The following is a 19,441-nucleotide window of genomic DNA, read 5'->3' as shown; positions in this document are numbered from 1 at the left end:
TATACATGTGATTAGTAATTTTTCTACTCTTAACTTTTTGCACCCTTAGGTTGAACTTGAGTGCACAAAGCCTTTAACTATTGGATTCTAAATGTTTAGTAGCAATGACAATTTTAATTCAAGCCATACAATAGACAGTTTGCTGTTTGTTGTGAATTATTCATTTATCAAAACAACTTGTCTCCCAGATAATGCCACGGTTGAATCACTGTGCGGCCAGATATTTCTGCTCAAATAAACACATTAACTGATCCCTGAACATTTCTGGGCAAGTTCTAGCTTTTGCCAAATCGCATAACAATTTGCATGCCACTAGGTACTGCTTTTGGCAGTTAATGTTTATCACAAGGTTACACTTTGTACCCACAGGTAGGAACTGCAAACCCAAAAGCGTGTTTTAAAGTAATCATTTAACCATACTGTTTTTATTTCTCAACAGGTCCGCAGGAGATACAAGCCTCCTCTGAACTTGCTTGAAGACGGTGCACATTGTTGGGTTCGCGGTTCCCGCCTTCACTTTGCAGAATGTCAGACACTGTGACGCTTACATTGCATATGCCCAGCCTGGAGGAGCTCGCAGAAGGTGAGAAGCTGTCAGCCTGATAAAGAACCCAAATGCTTTCTCTTGAATCAAAATACAAAGATGCCTCCATTTCTGATCTGTTGAGCTGTAATACTAATCTAACCAGGGCGTTTGTCATTAATGCAGTCGTTTTAAACAGGAATACATTGATGATCTTCGGTGAAGGTTATTTTGTGGGGGAGAAAGGGGTAACCAAGGTGGTTGTAGGAACCTCATCCAGTGTTTGCTGATAAACATTTAAAGCAGTGGCTCTCAAACACTGGCCCGATATTGCACAAATTAGAGTCACACCAGTGGTCCAGTGCCAAATGTGGCCACTGGTTTGTTGAAAGCCACTGAGGTAGATGCTAGAGTTGAGTAAATGATGAAAGCGGAAGAGGAGGAGGGAATGGCTTTATTTTCCGGTTTGGTGGATGGATCAAGTTTGACATTCAATGGTCAACCTCTCCCTGAAACCCATCAGGACTGACTTGAACTTCCAGAGGATGGATCACTTTTATGCCACCCCCTGGCATTATTCCATTGGGGCTTTTCTGGTGAGAGGTCCTCATCAACAAACATTATCAGTTCTCCACCTTCGTGGCCTGGGAATTTTATGAGGTTGTTGTTCATGTGTCCATTTACCTCTGGTGGTTGTTAGCTCGTGAATGCACCTGCATCCTCTTTCATCTTCTCAGCGGTGGTCTGCAAAGATGCAGTTGGGGGATCCTGCTGACTTGTCTTACCGCTCCACCCGTCGCCTACTTCTATGAAGCCCCAAGCATTTCTACTATGAGGGTCTGTCAGGGAGAATGTGGCAACACTCCAATGTCCTTTTAGCACGGACCCTTCCACTACAATCGTAATATTAATATTTATTTTAAAATAGAACTTCATACCCACTTCTTCCCTATACATAAGGGCTGTAAATAGCAGATGGTAATATTACCCATAGTAATGGTACTCCATTTGTCGACCTTGGGAGGATGGAAGGCTGAATTGGATCGACTGGGATTCACACACGCGACCTGCAGATCTTAGCAGATGTGAACAGTGAGAGTTTCCATCACTGGGCCATCGTCCATGGCTATGGCCCTCCTACAGCCTAGGACAGAGACATTGCTTGATATTATGATTAAGAAGGAGATTTTTTTCCATCAATATCTCTTTCAATTTATAAACACGCCTACCCTAGGAAACAACTGCAGTGACAGAATCAGAGTTGAATTCATAATTACTATGTGTCTGCATCAGCTAACAAAAAGAACAGATCTCAACATTTGTTCGACTGCATGCTGTAGAGTGGAGGTCCTTCCTGGCTGCCTTAAGGGACAGTCTGTTTATTTTACCTAATGGAAAGATTCTGCAGTTCGTCACATTATCATTTTATTTTTATTTTTATTCAAAGAACGGTATTCAAGTCATGTTTATTTCAGCTTACCCTAATAAAAATCAACGAAAAACATTATACTGAAAAAAATAAAGTTTTGCTTTTTTTACAAAAGTGCTCTGGGAGTCTGCCTAGGGAAAGAGATCACTTTAAGAAGACCACTGTATGAATTCAGTGAAGGACACCATGATGGAGATGTTAATCTTACACTTTGTAATCTTTTCGGGCTTTTGTTTCCGATGATCTAGTGTCGCCATGTGAATCCTTCTATATATTTACCAGCAAAGAACCTGGATATGTCTGTCTACAACATCTCCCAAACAGACACACACTGTTTATGATATTATACTTCATGTTTTGAAACATGCACAGCTTATTCCACTGTGCATGGTGGTTCTTCTCTCAGGAAATTCAGGGCTTCGTCATATTTAAAGTGTTGCACAATTTCAGCAATGTTTTAACTACTTATAATTTTTTTTAAATTGTTTTTGCTTTGCATTATTCGATTCTTCAAGTTCTGCAAAATGGGTTGAAGAAGAATTTTGCTGATGTGCAGGTCTCAGTTGTCGATTGTCCTGATCTGACGCAGAGTCCCTTCACTTTTCCGGTGAAAGGTAAGGCATTACAGCTTTGATTCCTATATTCTCTAATCCTTCACTGATCATTCCCTTTTAATGCAATGTTGTCACAGATGGGCCCCTCACATCTTCTCAACGTCTCTACTGCCTGATAGGAGTCCATGCAATCTGTTTATTCGTTTCTCCATCTGTCTACACCAGAGGCCTTTAAATTGTAGGGCGCGCCCCCGGAAGTCCATATTTAATCTCAGGTGGGTGCCAGGATCTAGGCAGGAGCAGCATTTATTATGCTCTTGGAGAAGAGAGATAAACGTCACGCTGAAAATAGTCCTGTGTTTTTATGAAAGAAAACATAATCACAATGAGGCATTCTGTAATGCGCCTTCAGTAATATGTTTTGTCACCCACGTCCTGGCTGGGCGTAAACGTCAAAGCTGGGGGTTCCCAATATGGCCCCCTTATTTCTTATAAAGGACAACATTCTGGACACTTTTACACTTTTACACTTTTAAGGAGACTTGGCTGCCGACTGAACTTCGGAAATCATGTATTTGACTGCATTTTTAAAAGGGATTCCTGAATATAATTGCTACGTTTGACTTTTTAAAATATGTTAAGAGCTGACAATTTTATTGATTAGTTGTGAAATAAGTGTTCGTCGGTGAGCGTTGGGGTCTGATGTGTTTCTTTTTTTTTTAAACTAGAGGAAGGTCAGCATTAAATAGTTGCACACGCACCTCTTCATTAATGGGGTGTTGTGGTTTTTACTCAGAAACTTAAATAATATTTTTTAAACAAAACATAGGCATGCCCCTAAAAACCTCAATTGATGAGATGTTATGGTTACAATAAAAAAAATAGAAAACACTGAATTAAATGGCTCTCCATAACAGGAATGTGTGCAGGTGTGACAGAGGCTAATGAACCTTGTTCGCATATCCAGCTGTTCATAGTGAGTTCTTACTTTGGTTAGGGTGGAAATCATATCATTAAAGAAACAAAATCATCACAGAGAACTACTTTTTTGTTTAAAGCAAGTTATGGTACTTTACTCAGAAGAGAAATTAACATTTGTAATACATAACCATAAAAATTCCCCTAAAAATGAATGTTGATGCTACTTTATGCTTACAGTATCTACCAGCGCCTAGACATCTTCAGGTAGTAGAGCGCTCTAAAGATCTTGCTTTCATTTCATTTGGAGTGGCTAAACTTCACCAGATATGGTAAGGCTCACAACCAAAATTCCCCCCAAATAGCTACCCAGGAATTGATATATGATGTCACAGATGATATAAAAAATTATGTCATCCGTGACTTCCCTAATCGCACTACTTCAACACTCGGATCATAATGACCTCACTGAAATCATAAATTATAGCTCACTTAGACATCTATTGATGGATTAGTGTAAACTGAACCTTGTTTCAACCTGCATCATTTGTAGAGGTATAGCAATGTCGAAAGGAATAAACCAATGCCCTTCCTTAGCTGGGGGGGAGGTGCACTCAGTGATGGCCTGGCTGAGAGATACAACACCCAGTTCACTGTTCATAACCAGGCACATGATATCCTGATTCCAGTTTTTGTGGTGATAACACGTCACATCACAAGGGGCAACATCACTTGACCTGTGCCAAGGCACCGTGTCCCCGCACCACAAAGGACCCCTGGGCACAGGGTGCAGAAACATTAGACATTTTTCTCACTCCCAAATCTGCATAAAAATTCTAAACAGAAAGTGCATGCACACCAGTTTGATTTGAGAAATATAATAACTAATAATAATCTGTTTTTCATGTAGCACTTCGCATCCAAAAAATGACATTAGCATAAAGGAATTTAGGATGCCAGTGTAGGGGCAGGATTATCCACATAGACCCAACTGCTATGGGGAGATGCTGAAGGACAACATTCCTACTACTGACCTGATGACGGAAACTATACTTGGCACAGCAGAACTTTAGGAACTAACACAGCCATAGGTGGGATGGCTGAAGCTACTATCAACATTTTTGGATCAGGAATAGCCTGCTAGTTTACGGATGTGTGATGAAATATAATTATGATTTGCATATTATCTGCTGAGTTGTTTTTAATAATCTTGATCATCTGATACACTTGTTATGCTGACAGGTACCACATAATACAGAATCCTACCATTGTAAAATACCAGTCATTGTGTGTGCCTTTGATGGAGTGCCCAAGGGTGGGACTCTCCTTTATATCCCCTGCAGAGAGGAGATTCCCTGACAGGGCTGTCTGACTCCTAATACCCCTCGTCCAGCTGAGAACAGAGTGCAAGGGGGGTAATAGACGCCTACCAGTTCTCCTTTTGGGATTAAAGGGATCGACTGGGTGTGACCCAATAATATTGAAGTGAATACAACAGTTTTATCTTTCTCTTTCTGTCAACTCATTGCTTAATCTTGTTTCGTGTTTGTTTCAGGCATTTGTGGCAAGCCCAGAATCGCGGATGTGGGTGGTGTTAAAAACCTTGTTCCAGTTGCTCGCGTTGACAAGGTGAGGAGGGATTATATGCAATACTGGATTTACAACAAGTGTTTTGCCGACCTGGCAAGCATGAGGATGTAGTTTACTACAGAAATAAAGAGCAATCCTCATGACATTGTCTTTGTAGAAAAAAAAACTCCTGTATTATTTGGGCAGGTAGGACGATGGGTTTTTATGGGTGCTATATGATTGCAGACAGGTGCACTCTATAGGATAACTGAGTGAAAGAAGGTTTTTACAAACAATTTTCTAAATTACCAAAGATGTACGGGTAAATGATTTTCATCATGACATCTCCTATGTACTACAAATACCTCATGCATAACCAAAACATAAGATTTGTAACCATGTCCAGTCTCCCTTCTCACTAGCTCTCCAATACACTGAATCTTGTGGTTGGACGGCATTTCCCCTGTAAAGCAATGTGCACTGCGTATCAAGGCATCCCTGGCCACAGATCGGCCTTCCACCATATACTCTTTTTCTACTACCATACCAGGTCATACGTGCTAGATTAACACCACTGTCCCTTCCTCCAAACATTTTCGCACAGGAGGAACCTGCCTCCACCACCAGCCAGCCAAGCTCTGGAACTCGAATCCTAGAAGAACAATTGACACCCTCCTCGAATTTCAGGAACCATTGAGAACATGGCTCCTTCCATTCATGTACTTGTATTATGCATACCTTTCCTCACTTTCCTGCAACTCCTCGTGCTTATGCACCACCACCATCTCACCACAATATGACTGGAGAGTGTCTTGTATCCTCACGCGCTACACCTCCAACAAAGGACAATGCTACAGCGCACACACTTTCAGCTGTGCACTCCCAAAAGCCACCCGACTAGGATGTGAATTGTAGCTATTTGCAGACACATCAGGGTAATGACGTGCTGAATGCAGTCTACACTATGATACAATGCCAGTGAGGTGTAGTTGCCATCTTGGTTTGGGGAAAATGTAATCTGTGAAACAAAGATGCGTAAACTTGACATCATATGAAGAAATCCGTATGAAACTTATATTGTAACTGTTTCAAAGGGGCATATATTATATGTTACAATTTGAGCAACATTTCCTTTTGTTCTCATTTCTTTGCTAAATATTCGTTTTTTCTGTAGTTATAGTGTGGCTATAATGTGTGAGCCTTGAACCTCGGATCTCAGATTGAGATTCAGAATGTTGACAATGGGAAAAATGATTTTTTTATGGGGAAATAAAGTTGGCAAGTATGACTTCTAAATGCAGCTTGCTGACACTTGCACAGTAGGTATTCACATGTGCTCTTGAATCTCCATCTGTCACTGTGCCTAGGTGTTGAGAGAGATACTATAGTAATGTCCTGGTAACTGGTAGCAATGCCTTGGTAAGTAGCCGCATCGTGCCCGAACTTTGTATGTCTACCCTCTATGATTCAAGTAAGCAGTACAGGAAGTCACAAGAGAAACCCAATAGGAGGCTTTTCTCTTTATTACGTCATCGAAGCAGAACAGTGGAGTGGCATTATGCTAATAAAAATGGTGAAACTTCAATGTCACGAAGGACAGCTATAGTCCACCAATGGACTGAGAATGAGGGCAGATTAACATGCAAATGACACATATAATAACCAATGACTGACGGGGGCTAGCCTTTATTCCATTTTTTGTGTAGATCATATTATATTTATGACACCGCTAGAAAAGTCTGTAGCTAGAATAAAAAGATATGCATGAAATAAGCAATTGAACCCTATAAGATTCAATCAGTTTGTCCTATGTTGATTAAGCAAATGTTTAGCACGTGTGTCCTTTAAGTATTACGACAAAAAATCTGATTGTTTAAAAATATGTATGGGTATTATCCTGTGACTTAGTGTAAGGTTCAGCCCCCTCATGTGTAAGGTTCAGCCCCCTCATAACAAATAAAATATTCAATTTTGATACACTAACCCCAACATTTTATTTGGATATGTCGTTTTTGAATGGGCTACTACAAGGTTTACTGAAACACATTGGGACCAGTATACAGACATTCACTCCTTATTCTTTTTTTATCAGATCTATGACGTTAACACAGTAGCAAAGGAAATTCATCTTCCTGGTGCGTATATGCTTGGAGCTGGAGCGGTTTCATTTCAGACGATTGGAATAAATGCTGAGGTTGGTCAACCATATTTCTTATCCTCCTGGGTGCAAAAAACGTACCTCATCCTAAATTGTTACTTGGTTAAACAAACTTAATTAATTTCTCATTATAGTGACTAGCATTACACTAATCACTAAACAGATGAAACAGCCTACCAGAACAGAAATGGCAATGAGATCATCAACATTTGTAAATGCAAGTCTGATTGCTATTCACTAAGTTAACTCATTTCGCACAGGTAGTCAACTTTTAAGGTACACGCACCTGAAGAGCAGGAGGTAGAGCAGGTGTCGCTGTAGTATCATATGCTTGAGGGTCTCCCTGTTGATGTATGTTTTTTCAAAGTGCCATCCCTTCCTTTTTGTGCGCTTTGGTAAAACTGCTACCGCACCAGCACAATCGCTGGCTCTCTGGTTGTCTAACCGAGAAATAAGACACAAGGCGGCCTATGTTAATGTGCGGTTAATATAAGGCAAAATAGGGATGGGACCCAAGCACAGGACAAAAAACAACCTCGTGGGTAATCGGCAGAGGAAAGCGAGGAATGTGTGGAGCCAAAGGGAAGGAACCCAGACACCCAGGGATTCTGGTTAAGGGAATCAACAGGCCCCTTGGTGTCATGCTTCATCATCGGGGTCATCGTACCCCTTAACGGGGTACGGCATGCTGCGACCTACGGAGACGTGGGAGCACTTGTTAGACTGTGTGTGGTGTTGGTGAGGGGGTATTTTGAATAAATGTGAGTGTATTGTGGGGTTTGGGAAATAGTGATAGTTAAAAAGAACCTGGCTCGTGGGGTGACTAAAAATTAATTAATAAGCCCCTTCGGGCTGGTGCTGTTAAAAATGAGGGTGGGAGGTCACTACGCTGACAATGTGCGTTACCTCCTTTTTGTGTGCGTCGACATGTTTCGGTGCCAGAAGCACCTTCTTCAGGACGGGGTGCACAAATCCCCACCTTACTCACGTTTCTCTAACTAATACCAGAGTTTTCTAATAAAAGTGAGGAAAAATTACAGTGCAGGGGAAAAGTAATGTACCTAGCAAAAAAAGACGTTGTCTATTGATCAACCTGTAAAGGAAAGAAGACAACATTTTTTTTTTTCTGGTGGTCTCTCTCTCCATATCCATAGGTAAAGTGTCCAGTGGTCACAGGTGACATACTATAGCTGTATTCCAGTGCTTATAGTGGGATAAAAATATTTTACAAAAAACACACTAGACTCACTGACACACAACATAGAGCACACACACTTAATGAGGAAATTTTTGATCAGATGTTTTCAAATCATTTCCTGGTCGTACCACTATTGTTGGTAAAGAGGGAAAGGACAAAGTTTGTGTCATATCCCTGTAAAGTGAGGAGGAAAAATGTCAATGTCTTGCCATTACATATTTACAACATACTGTTTTGGAGTTGTAGATAAACCTCATGAGCCAAAACGTCAGGATCTGGTGTGCTAACTAGCACCTGTTTGAGAAAGAAAGGCGTATTCAGGTCTTAGTTTAACTTACATTCATGTAGTGGTGGCAGTGCTCACAATCATCAGACCTTTCTACTCACGATTTCTACGAGGAAATACCTCCCGATCGATCCCTACGTGGCTCCGGTGATTATGCCAGTAGGAATTTTGAAACCGGGGTTTTATACCTTTTCCCGGGTTGGAGTTAATTAGTTAATTGCATGACTAAGGTTTCCTTATGGCCATATATGGTCATTGTCGGTTTTAGTTAGTTAATTGCATGATTGTGGTTTCCTTATGGCCATATATGGTCATTGTCGGTTTTAGTTAGTTAATTGCATGATTGTGGTTTCCTTATGGCCATATATGGTCATTGTCGGTTCCTTGCTGCGGTCATTGTTTTCTCGCGTCTTTCCTTCGCGCATGCGGTGTGTTTTGTCCTGCTGCGCATGCGCTGTTATGGGTGTCTTTGTTACCTGTTGTGCGCATGCGCTATCCTGCGCTTGTCTCATATCTCATGATGGCTAGTTATGGCAATACGAATGATGTTTTTCCTCCTAACGGACACAATGTGCATGGCGTTTCGTTGGAAAAAACGCCCACTTTGTTCGTAATACTGCGTTTCATTGTTTGCTTGTTTTCTTTTGCCAAGGGGCAGAGAATACATATTACCAGGATGAGTGGATATATATTCTAAGGATGAATGAAAGATGCAGACCCCCGGGCATATTATGGTTCGTCTGGTAGATGCTCATGTGGGGAAAGTCTGGAAATCTTCATGAGACACTCTGTTTACATAAATTGTATTTACGCCGCGTTGAAGAGGACATTCATCAGGGCATCATCTAAGTTAACTGACCCCAGGGGATATTGTCATTTAGACCTGTAGTGTTAGTCCCCAGTCTAAAAACCCATCTCTGCTCTTTCTCAAAGAGTCCTTGTTCAGATGGGAGTTGTTCAACTACTGTCCACCTGATGTCATTCACACAATGTCCATTCTCAATGAAATGTGTGGCCATTTTTGTCGTCGTCTTCTTACAACGGATATTGCTCTTATGTTTCCCGATTCGTGTTTTCACTGGTCTTTTTGTCATGCTAATATACTCCAAATTGCAAGGGTAGGTTATCATATAAATGACATTTTTGCTGTTGCAGTTGGTTAGTTTCCGTTGTTCCCACCTCGTTCCGTTAGTAAAAGTTAGATTCTTACTTTTCTGAGTCAGGTGACAGCTCGCACAGTTACCAAATGGGTAGTGGCCTCCCAGTCCTTGTGGATGGAGTTGTGGCATTTGTTGCAGTTTTGGGCGTGTGTGCACTAGCATGTCCTTGAGATTTTAGCCTCGTTTGTGGGCAAGTAAGGGTTTCTCAATGTTTAGTTTGCCACTTGTCAGGATGCGCCAATGTTTATTCAGAAGTTTGGAAACCTCATTGGTTTGGGGGCTGTAGGTAGTCACGCAGATGGGTCTGGCTAATGCCTGATTGCTCTGGGGTCTGTTTTCCAGTAGTGCCGCCCGATGGTTAAACCAGCAGAACCATTTCTTAAAGTTCACTCATACAGTGTCAAGAGAAACATTGGTGTTCCTGGATCTTAACATCTTCCCAAAAGACGGGAAACTACATACCAATACCCACTTTAAACCCACTTTAAACCAACGGCGAGGAACTGTCTCCTTCGCTATGACAGCTTTCATCCACGGCACTTACGCACCAATTTGCCGTATGGTCAGTTCCTACGCCTGAGACGTAATTGCACACAAATCCAGGACTACAAGGCACAAGCAAAGGATTTAAAAATCAAATTGCAGAGAAGACCGTACCCAGAGAAGGTCATCAACAACGCGATGAAAAGGGCGAGAAATAACCATCGGGAGGCACTACTGGAAAACAAACCCCAGAGCAATCGTGCATCAGCCAGACCCATCTGCGTGACTACCTACAGCCCCCAAACCAATGAGGTTTCCAAACTTCTGAATAAACATTGGCGCATCCTGACAAGTGGCAAACTAAACATTGAAAAACCAACAGAGATGAAAAACTTGACATCAGATGCGAGGAGTATCATCTTTGAAAATAGACATAAAGTAATTACTCCGGTCTGCACGTTTTTATTTGGAAACGTAAACTACCTCTGTATACGCCGGACAGCAAGGGTTTGGGGCGGCAAGAACACTATCGGCTCATATCAGATGCAGGTTCCAATTTCCGCCACCGTTTCTTTTAATTTTGACGTTAAACAAAGGGCTTCTCCGCCGATGAAGATAACACCTCGAAATTAGGCAAAAGTAAGAAGGTTATCTATCAAGGTTATCTACGGCGTTTTTGCAGAAGACGTTCTTATCTTTGTGCAATCCTGGCAATTCAAGAACAACTCTAGCCCCAAGTTTTACATCACATTTGAACAGAGTCAGACGATGAGGACGATTTCAATATTTTAACGAAAGGTTAATTGCGAAAAGTATCAAGTACTCTTCTATCAAGACTGCTTTGAAAATGATATCAGGAACAGAGTGTTCTTATCAAATAAATCGAATATCACTTCTTCGAATAAAAGATTTTAATACGTGGCTTCCTGAAGAAGGCGTCTCCTCTACGCCGAAACGCGCGTCGAAAAGTATAAATTTCTGCCACAATTTGATTTTATGATTCACAGTATTATATTGTTTATTAATGTAATGGTTTTTTTATGCATAAAATTAGTCAATGTATGTTTTGTTATTAATCCTTAGATGAGGATTTTTTAATTAACTTTTTATAAAAATAAAATAATTCACTTGGATCCTTTTACTTTTCATTTTTTATTGGCTGTTATTTGGAATTATAACATGTACACTAATGTTGTCTGATTTATAGTTTGGTCTTCTATACACCGTTATACATTGAAGATTGCCTAGGAGTGATAAAACATTGATGAAATTTCCCTGTCCTAGGAATCAACCTACGAGTAGTTCAGGGGGTCCTTGTTACTTCCATAAAAGTCATTCACACAATGTCCATTCTCAATGAAATGTGTGGCCATTTTTGTTGTCGTCTTCTTACAACGGATATTGCTCTTATGTTCCCCGATTCGTGTTTTCACTGGTCTTTTCGTCATGCCAATATACTCCAAATTGCAAGAGCAGGTTATCATATAAATGACATTTTTGCTGTTGCAGTTGGTTAGTTTCCGTTGTTCCCACCTCGTTCCGTTAGTAAAAGTTAGATTCTTACTTTTCTGAGTCAGGTGACAGCTCGCACAGTTACCACATGGGTAATGACCTCCCAGTCCTTGTGGATGGAGTTGTGGCATTTGTTGCAGTTTTGGGCGTGTGTGCACTAGCATGTCCTTGAGATTTTTGCCTCGTTTGTGGGCAAATAAGGGTTTCTCAATGTTTAGTTTGCCACTTGTCAGGATGAGCCAATGTTTATTCAGAAGTTAGGAAACCTCATTGGTTTGGGGGCTGTAGGTAGTCACGCAGTTGGGTCTGGCTGATGCCTGATTGCTCTGGGGTTTGTTTTCCAGTAGTGCCTCCCGATGGTTATTTCTCGCCCTTTTCATCGCGTTGTTGATGACCTTCTCTGGGTACTGTCTTCTCTGCAATTTGATTTTTAAATCCTTTGCTTGTGCCTTGTAGTCCTGGATTTGTGTGCAATTACGTCTCAGGCGTAGGAACTGTCCATACGGCAAATTGGTGCGTAAGTGCCGTGGGTGAAAGCTGTCATAGCGAAGGAGACAGTTCCTCGCCGTTGGTTTAAAGTGGGTTTAAAGTGGGTATTGGTATGTAGTTTCCCGTCTTTTGGGAAGATGTTAAGATCCAGGAACACCAATGTTTCTCTTGACACTGTATGAGTGAACTTTAAGAAATGGTTCTGCTGGTTTAACCATCGGGAGGCACTACTGGAAAACAAACCCCAGAGCAATCAGGCATCAGCCAGACCCATCTGCGTGACTACCTACAGCCCCCAAACCAATGAGGTTTCCAAACTTCTGAATAAACATTGGCGCATCCTGACAAGTGGCAAACTAAACATTGAGAAACCCTTACTTGCCCACAAACGAGGCAAAAATCTCAAGGACATGCTAGTGCACACACGCCCAAAACTGCAACAAATGCCACAACTCCATCCACAAGGACTGGGAGGCCACTACCCATTTGGTAACTGTGCGAGCTGTCACCTGACTCAGAAAAGTAAGAATCTAACTTTTACTAACGGAACGAGGTGGGAACAACGGAAACTAACCAACTGCAATAGCAAAAACGTCATTTATATGATAACCTGCCCTTGCAATTTGGAGTATATTAGCATGACAAAAAGACCAGTGAAAACACGAATCGGGGAACATAAGAGCAATATCCGTTGTAAGAAGACGACGACAAAAATGGCCACACATTTCATTGAGAATGGACATTGTGTGAATGACATCAGGTGGACAGTAGTTGAACAACTCCCATCTGAACAAGGACTCTTTGAGAAAGAGCAGAGATGGGTTTTTAGACTGGGGACTAACACTACAGGTTTAAATGACAATACTCCCTGGGGTCAGTTAACTTAGATGATGCCCTGATGAATGTCCTCTTCAACGCGGCGTAAATACAATTTATGTAAACAGTGTGTCTCATGAAGATTTCCAGACTTTCCCCACATGAGCATCTACCAGACGAACCATAATATGCCCGGGGGTCTGCATCTTTCATTCATCCTTAGAATATATATCCACCCATCCTGGTGATATGTATTCTCTGACCCTTGACAAAAGAAAACAAGCAAATAATGAAACGCAGTATTATGAACAAAGTGGCCGTTTTTTCCAACGAAACAACATGCACATTGTGTCCGTTAGGAGGAAAAACATAATTCGTATTGCCATAACTAACCATCTTGAGATATGAGACAAGCGCAGGATAGCGCATGCGCATAACAGGTAACAAAGACACCCATAACAGCGCATGTACAGCAGGACAAAACACACCGCATGGACGCATGCGCGAAGGAAAGACGCAAGAAAACAATGACCGCGAGCAAGGAACCGACAATGACCATATATGGCCATAAGGAAACCACAATCATGCAATTAACTAACTAAAACCGACAATGACCATATATGGCCATAAGGAAACCACAATCATGCAATTAACTAACTAAAACCGACAATGACCATATATGGCCAAAAGGAAACCTTAGGCATGCAATTAACTAATTAACTCCAACCCGGGAAAAGGTATAAAACCCTGGTTTCAAAATTCCTTCTGGCATTATCACCGGAGCCACGTAGGGATCGATTGGCAGGTATTTCCTCGTAGAAATCGTGAGTAGAAAGGTCTGATGATTGTGAGCACTGCCACCACTACATGAATGTAAGTTAAACCAAGACCTGAATATGCCTTTCTTTCTCAAACAGGTGCTAGTTAGCACACCAGATCCTGACGTTTTGGCTCATGAGGTTTATCTACAACTCCAAAACAGTATGTTGTAAATATGTAATGGCATGAAATTGACATTTTTCCTCCTCACTTAAAAAGGGATATAACACAAACTTTGTCCTTTCCCTCTTTACCAAGAGTGAAGAAAAACAGCGCTCTTTTGCTTTAATCAATGAATGATTATGTGTATAACGATTTAAATTTGATGTATATATGGTGTATAGTAAATGTATTGTGCATATAGATGTTAAATGTATATTTGTCTTATATGGAATATTTGATTTGAAACAAGGAGAGTTGAATTATTAAGTTTCTGAAATGAAGGTGGATACCAATATATAAAAAAAGATATAATGAATGCAAAAATCAAATGCTTAATAACCCAGAGTCAATAAAATGGACTACTGAGGCAAAAAGAACAAGCATTGGAAATGCAATAGGTCTCGCATCATTAGAGTTAGTGCTTTTAGAATTGTTTATGTTTTTTTTTTGTAAATCTTTAGCATTTTTGTTTCCTGTAGCCAATGCTAAAGAATGACAAATAAAAAAAGCCATAAACATTTCTAAAAGCTCTAACTCAAATGCTGCGAGACCTATTGCACTGTTGGCTGGGGTTTTTTGAGGTGCTGTGCTGGGAGAGAGAGTGGGAGGGGTTGGAGAAGGGAGGGGGCGTGACACGCCATATTCCAACAGCATGCACACACACGTCACATGTTTGTAAACAGGAGCAGAGGTGTGTCGAATAGCAAGACGGAGCCCAAACAGATACAGTCAGAGGTGCAGCGGTAAGTTTAAAAGAAGAGGTGACGAGTCACAAAGAGACGCCTGAGTCCTGCGCGCGGCGAGTACTCTCAGTACCTGGCATATGGACGCCTGTGTCAGAGTTCCCGCGAGAACGTGTGTCACTGGTCTGCAGCATTGCTTTCTCTGTGATATGAAATAATCTGGTAACTTTAATCACTGAGGTCGCACATAGATAGAGGGGAGGGCAGCGAGTGGAGTTCGGGGCGGCTACCTGTCGGCTGGGGTTTTTTGATGGTGCTGTGCTGGGAGAGAGAGTGGGGAGGGGTTGGGAGAAGGGAGGGGGCGTGACACGCCAGATTCCAACAGCATGCACACACACGTCACATGTTTGTAAACAGGAGCAGAGGTGTGTCGAATAGCAAGACGGAGCCCAAACAGATACAGTCAGAGGTGCAGCGGTAAGTTTAAAAGAAGAGGTGACGAGTCACAAAGAGACGCCTGAGTCCTGCGCGCGGCGAGTACTCTCAGTACCTGGCATATGGACGCCTGTGTCAGAGTTCCCGCGAGAACGTGTGTCCCTGGTCTGCAGCATTGCTTTCTCTGTGATATGAAATAATCTGGTAACTTTAATCACTGAGGTCGCACATAGATAGAGGGGAGGGCAGCGAGTGGAGTTCGGGCGGCTACAGTAGAGAGGGGAGGGCACTGGGTTAAGAGCAGGAAACGCTCTGGGGGTCCAAACCTGAGCGGCAAGGTTGTGCTGAGAGAGAGTGGGGAGGAGAGTAGGAGGAGGAGGGGGGAGGAGAGTAGGAGGAGGAGGGGGGAGGAGAGTAGGGGAGGCACGGCCTAGCTGCCGTGCAACCAAGAAGTGAAGAGACAAGACGGAGGGAAGGCAGAGAAGGGGAGGGGGGAGGAGAAATGCGACACGGCGGGCAGGGGAGGGGGCGGAGCGGGGAGAGGGTGTGAAAGCAGCAGGGGCCTGGAGTGCGGCTGAGGGAACAGAAGAAATGCGACACGGCAGGCAGGGGAGGGGGCGGAGCGGGGGTGTGGGAGGAGTGCGCCTGAGGGAAAATACATGCAAGGCAGGCGGCTGGGGGCATGTGCACGCGCTTTTAAGCTCAATGCGCATGCGCATTGAGCTTGAATTTCACGGGCACTGCAAGGAATCGCCACGATTCCTTGCAAGTTGGTTAAAAACTGTTTAAGCCCCCATAGTCTCGCAAGCTCGATGCGCATGCGCATCGACAGGCGAGACCTAAAAAGTGTTATCTATGGTGTCAGAGGCATTGTTGTTGTTAAAATTGAGTGATGCTGTGGCGCAGAGTGATGCTGTGGCGTTGAGTGATGCTGTGGCGTTGAGTGGTGCTGTGGCGTTGAGTGGTGCTGTGGCTTTGAGTGGTGCTGTGGCGTTGAGTGGTGCTGTGGCATTGAGTGGTGCTGTGGCGTTGAGTGATGCTGTGGCGTTGAGTGATGCTGTGGCGTTGAGTGATGCTGTGGCGTTGAGTGGTGCTGTGGCGTTGAGTGGTGCTGTGGTATTCAGTGGTGCTGAGTAAAGCTGTGGCGTTGAGTGATGCTGTGGCGTTGAGTGATGCTGTGGCGTTGAGTGATGCTGTGGCGTTGAGTGATGCTGTGGCGTTGAGTGATGCTGTGGTGTTGAGTGATGCTGTGGCGTTGAGGGATGCAGTGGCGTTGAGTGATGTTGTGGCATTGAGTGATGCTGTGGCGTTCAGTGGTGCTGAGTGATGCTGTGGCGTTGAGTGATGCTGTGACGTTGAGTGATACTGTGGTGCTGAGTGATGCTGTGGTGCTGAGTGATGCTGTGGTGCTGAGTGATGCTGTGGTGCTGAGTGATGCTGTGGTGTTGAGTGGTGCTGTTGCGTTCAGTGGTGCTGGGTGATGCTGTGGCATTGAGTGATGCTGTGATGTTGAGTGATGCTGTAGCGTTGAGTGATGCTGTGCCGTTGAGTGATGCTGTGTCGTTGAGTGATGCTGTGCCGTTGAGTGATGCTGTGCCGTTGAGTGATGCTGTGTCGTTGAGTGGTGCTGTGCCGTTGACTGGTGCTGTGCTGTTGAGTGGTGCTGTGCCGTTGAGTGGTGCTGTGCCGTTGAGTGATGCTGTGGTGTTGAGTGATGCTGTGGTGTTGAGTGATACTGTGGCGTTGAGTGATGCTGTGGTGTTGAGTGATGCTGTTGCGTTGGGTGATGCTGTGGCGTTGAGGGATGCTGTGGCATTGTGATGCTGTGACGTTCAGTGGTGATGAGTGATGCCGTGGCGTTGAGTGATGCTGTGGCGTTCAGTGGTGCGGAGTGATGCTCTGGCGTTGAGAGAGGTAGAGAGAGAGAGAGGTAGAAAGAGAGAGAGGTAGAGAGAGAGCGAGTTAGAGCGAGTTAGAGAGAGCGAGTTAGAGAGAGAGAATTAGAGAGAGAGAGAGGTAGAGAGAGCGAGTTAGAGAGAGAGAGGTAGAGAGAGAGAGAGGTAGAGAGAGAGGGGTTGAGAGAGGGGTAGAGAGAGAGAGTTAGAGAGGTGGAGAGAGGTAGAGAGATAGAGAGGTAGCGAGGCGGAGGTAGAGAGCTGCAGGTAGAGAGGTAGGTATAGAGAGGTGTAGAGGGAGAGAGGTGTAGAGAGGTGTAGAGAGAGAGAGAGGTAGAGTGGTAGAGTCAGGTACAGAGAGAGGTAGAGAGAGAGAGAGGTAGATAGGGAGAGAGGTAGAGACAGAGGTAGAGAGAGAGGTAGAGAGATGTAGAGAGGGAGGTAGAGAGATGTAGAGGGAGAGGTAGAGAGAGAGGTAGGAGCGCGAGAGCATGTGCTGGGGAGGATGCTTAGTTCATGGGAACGCGTGCAGTGGCAGCGCTAGCACCAGATTGTATTGGGTTGGATGATGGTCGCGGGGAGAAGGTGTAAGGAGCTAGGGTTGCGTGTGCATGTCTGCAAGTGCGGAAAATCGTTTAGAGGGGCGGGGGAAGCAGGAAGAGAGCGTGAATGGCGACAGCTAAGTGTGGGCTTGTGCAGGGAGGGCTTTTGCAGGGAAGGAAGTCGTCGGGGAAAGGGGATCTCAGCAGTGGAGGCGGAAGCCTGTGATTGGGTGTGAGCAGCGGGTGGGCTAGGTGGTGGGATTTATGCAACTGGTTACATAAGGGAAACCTGTTTCTCGGTTCACTCTTGGCAATGTTTTTAGAGTACAGGGGTTTTCTTGAAGGCTTCATATTTGAAACAATTTCTTTCAATAAATGTCCCTCAAAATAAAACACTAATGCTAAAAAATAAATAACTTTTTTAATTTTGAATGATCTTTCTCGTATGTTTACATGACAACTGTTCCCTGATTTACGCGCAACATCTTTGTATGGCTCAGCTCTTGTTACGGTTCTTTAAACAAGCCCGACACCATGCTGATACAACATATAAGCGGACGATATATAAAACAGGAAATCGATTCATGCTGGTCACCCATAAGCCTAAACATAGAGCACAAGCGCTTATCACAAGCTGTGTTGGCCTCAGCAATACATCAAAATCAAACCTGTGAGTATGTTTGAGCATGTTCAACAGCAATTCTACTCTGAAACCAGAAGCTGGTGAGTTCCCAATCTTAGTAATGTGATATCTGTAAGGATAGCTCAGTTCGTTAAGCGCTTGCTTCAGAGAGGTGCAGGGCAAGAGTCTAAACCTCAGCAAGCAAGGCTGATTTAACCATCATTCAGAGAGCAGTAAATAACATAGGGTAGGAATACTACCTGTTCTTTATAACGCTTAGGAAGGATAGTATGTAGTACTACAGCAAAATTATTACCTACAAGCTAAGAAATGTACTTGCCTTTCAGGTATCCTACTCCTATTTTTAAAACTCCTAATTTTATATAATGATCTCCATAATAGGTCGAGCGTGATGCGCATGCGAATGAAAGGCTACATGTATTCTGCAAAACATTACTATTCAATAATATCCAAGTTTTTCACGTCCTTGTTTTAACACTGTTGCTCGCCGACATTTGCGCTCATGCACTTCCAGATCAAACACTGCAATTAGTACAAAAGCCCCCCGTGTGCCACTGCGGGATTGGGGGCTCAGGAATCCTAGCACCCTCCCGGGTTAGCCCCTGCCACAGACCATGGATTCTGTGGTTTTAATCTGGCCTGACAGTTGGTAAAGTGTCTCACTTACATTATGCCATTGTTTACACCAATGATCACTGGCATAACCATTGGCACTGCTGGCCCATCTGGGATGGCATTTTGCGGACCACATCTACTTGAAAGGCTGAGCGTTGAGGGGGACGGGGTGTAAGCATTCTTAATTTGCTACTTTCAGGCCTTCGGTTTCCGAGCAACTGGGCTACTATATTAAAGAAACGTTTTTTCCGTTTCTAAAATACACATTCGCAACAGTAGATCGAGTACAACACTAACAGGTTGGCAAGGTCCAGTAAACGCTTGTTTAAAGTCTCAAGTATGTGTTAATTCATTTTTTATGGGGGGGGGTTGGGAGGTAGTTGAACACATACGCACATTCGGGGTAGACTCTTTAGGGCACTACAAGTACCAGAATGCTTTGTGTTACATGAAACCCTAGCCTGCCTATCGTCCTCCTGACGGGGTTGGTCAATTGCTAGACAATTGTAATATTAGACTGGCTCAGCAGACTCCGTACTGGAGCAGGGACGG

At 43.4% G+C, this 19,441-nt stretch overlaps 1 protein-coding gene across 1 annotated transcript in view; it reads left to right on the top strand.

The window, feature by feature from the left end:
* Positions 1-19,441, top strand: part of BKGD (beta-keto-L-gulonate decarboxylase) — a 107,182-nt gene that overhangs the window by 46,455 nt on the left and 41,286 nt on the right. Inside the window, exons 2-5 of the mRNA XM_086954589.1 lie at positions 440-583; positions 2,468-2,566; positions 4,980-5,053; positions 7,086-7,187. Of these exons, the coding sequence (XP_086810715.1) occupies positions 526-583; positions 2,468-2,566; positions 4,980-5,053; positions 7,086-7,187 (333 nt within the window). The 5' untranslated portion in view covers positions 440-525. The remainder of the gene's footprint in view (positions 1-439; positions 584-2,467; positions 2,567-4,979; positions 5,054-7,085; positions 7,188-19,441) is intronic.

The sequence above is a fragment of the Lissotriton vulgaris genome, chromosome 2_1 (assembly GCF_964263255.1).
Source record: "Lissotriton vulgaris chromosome 2_1, aLisVul1.2, whole genome shotgun sequence".
Taxonomy (NCBI): domain Eukaryota; kingdom Metazoa; phylum Chordata; class Amphibia; order Caudata; family Salamandridae; genus Lissotriton; species Lissotriton vulgaris.
The sequence above is the reverse complement of the archived record's forward strand: the minus strand, read 5'-3'. Positions and strand labels throughout refer to the sequence as shown.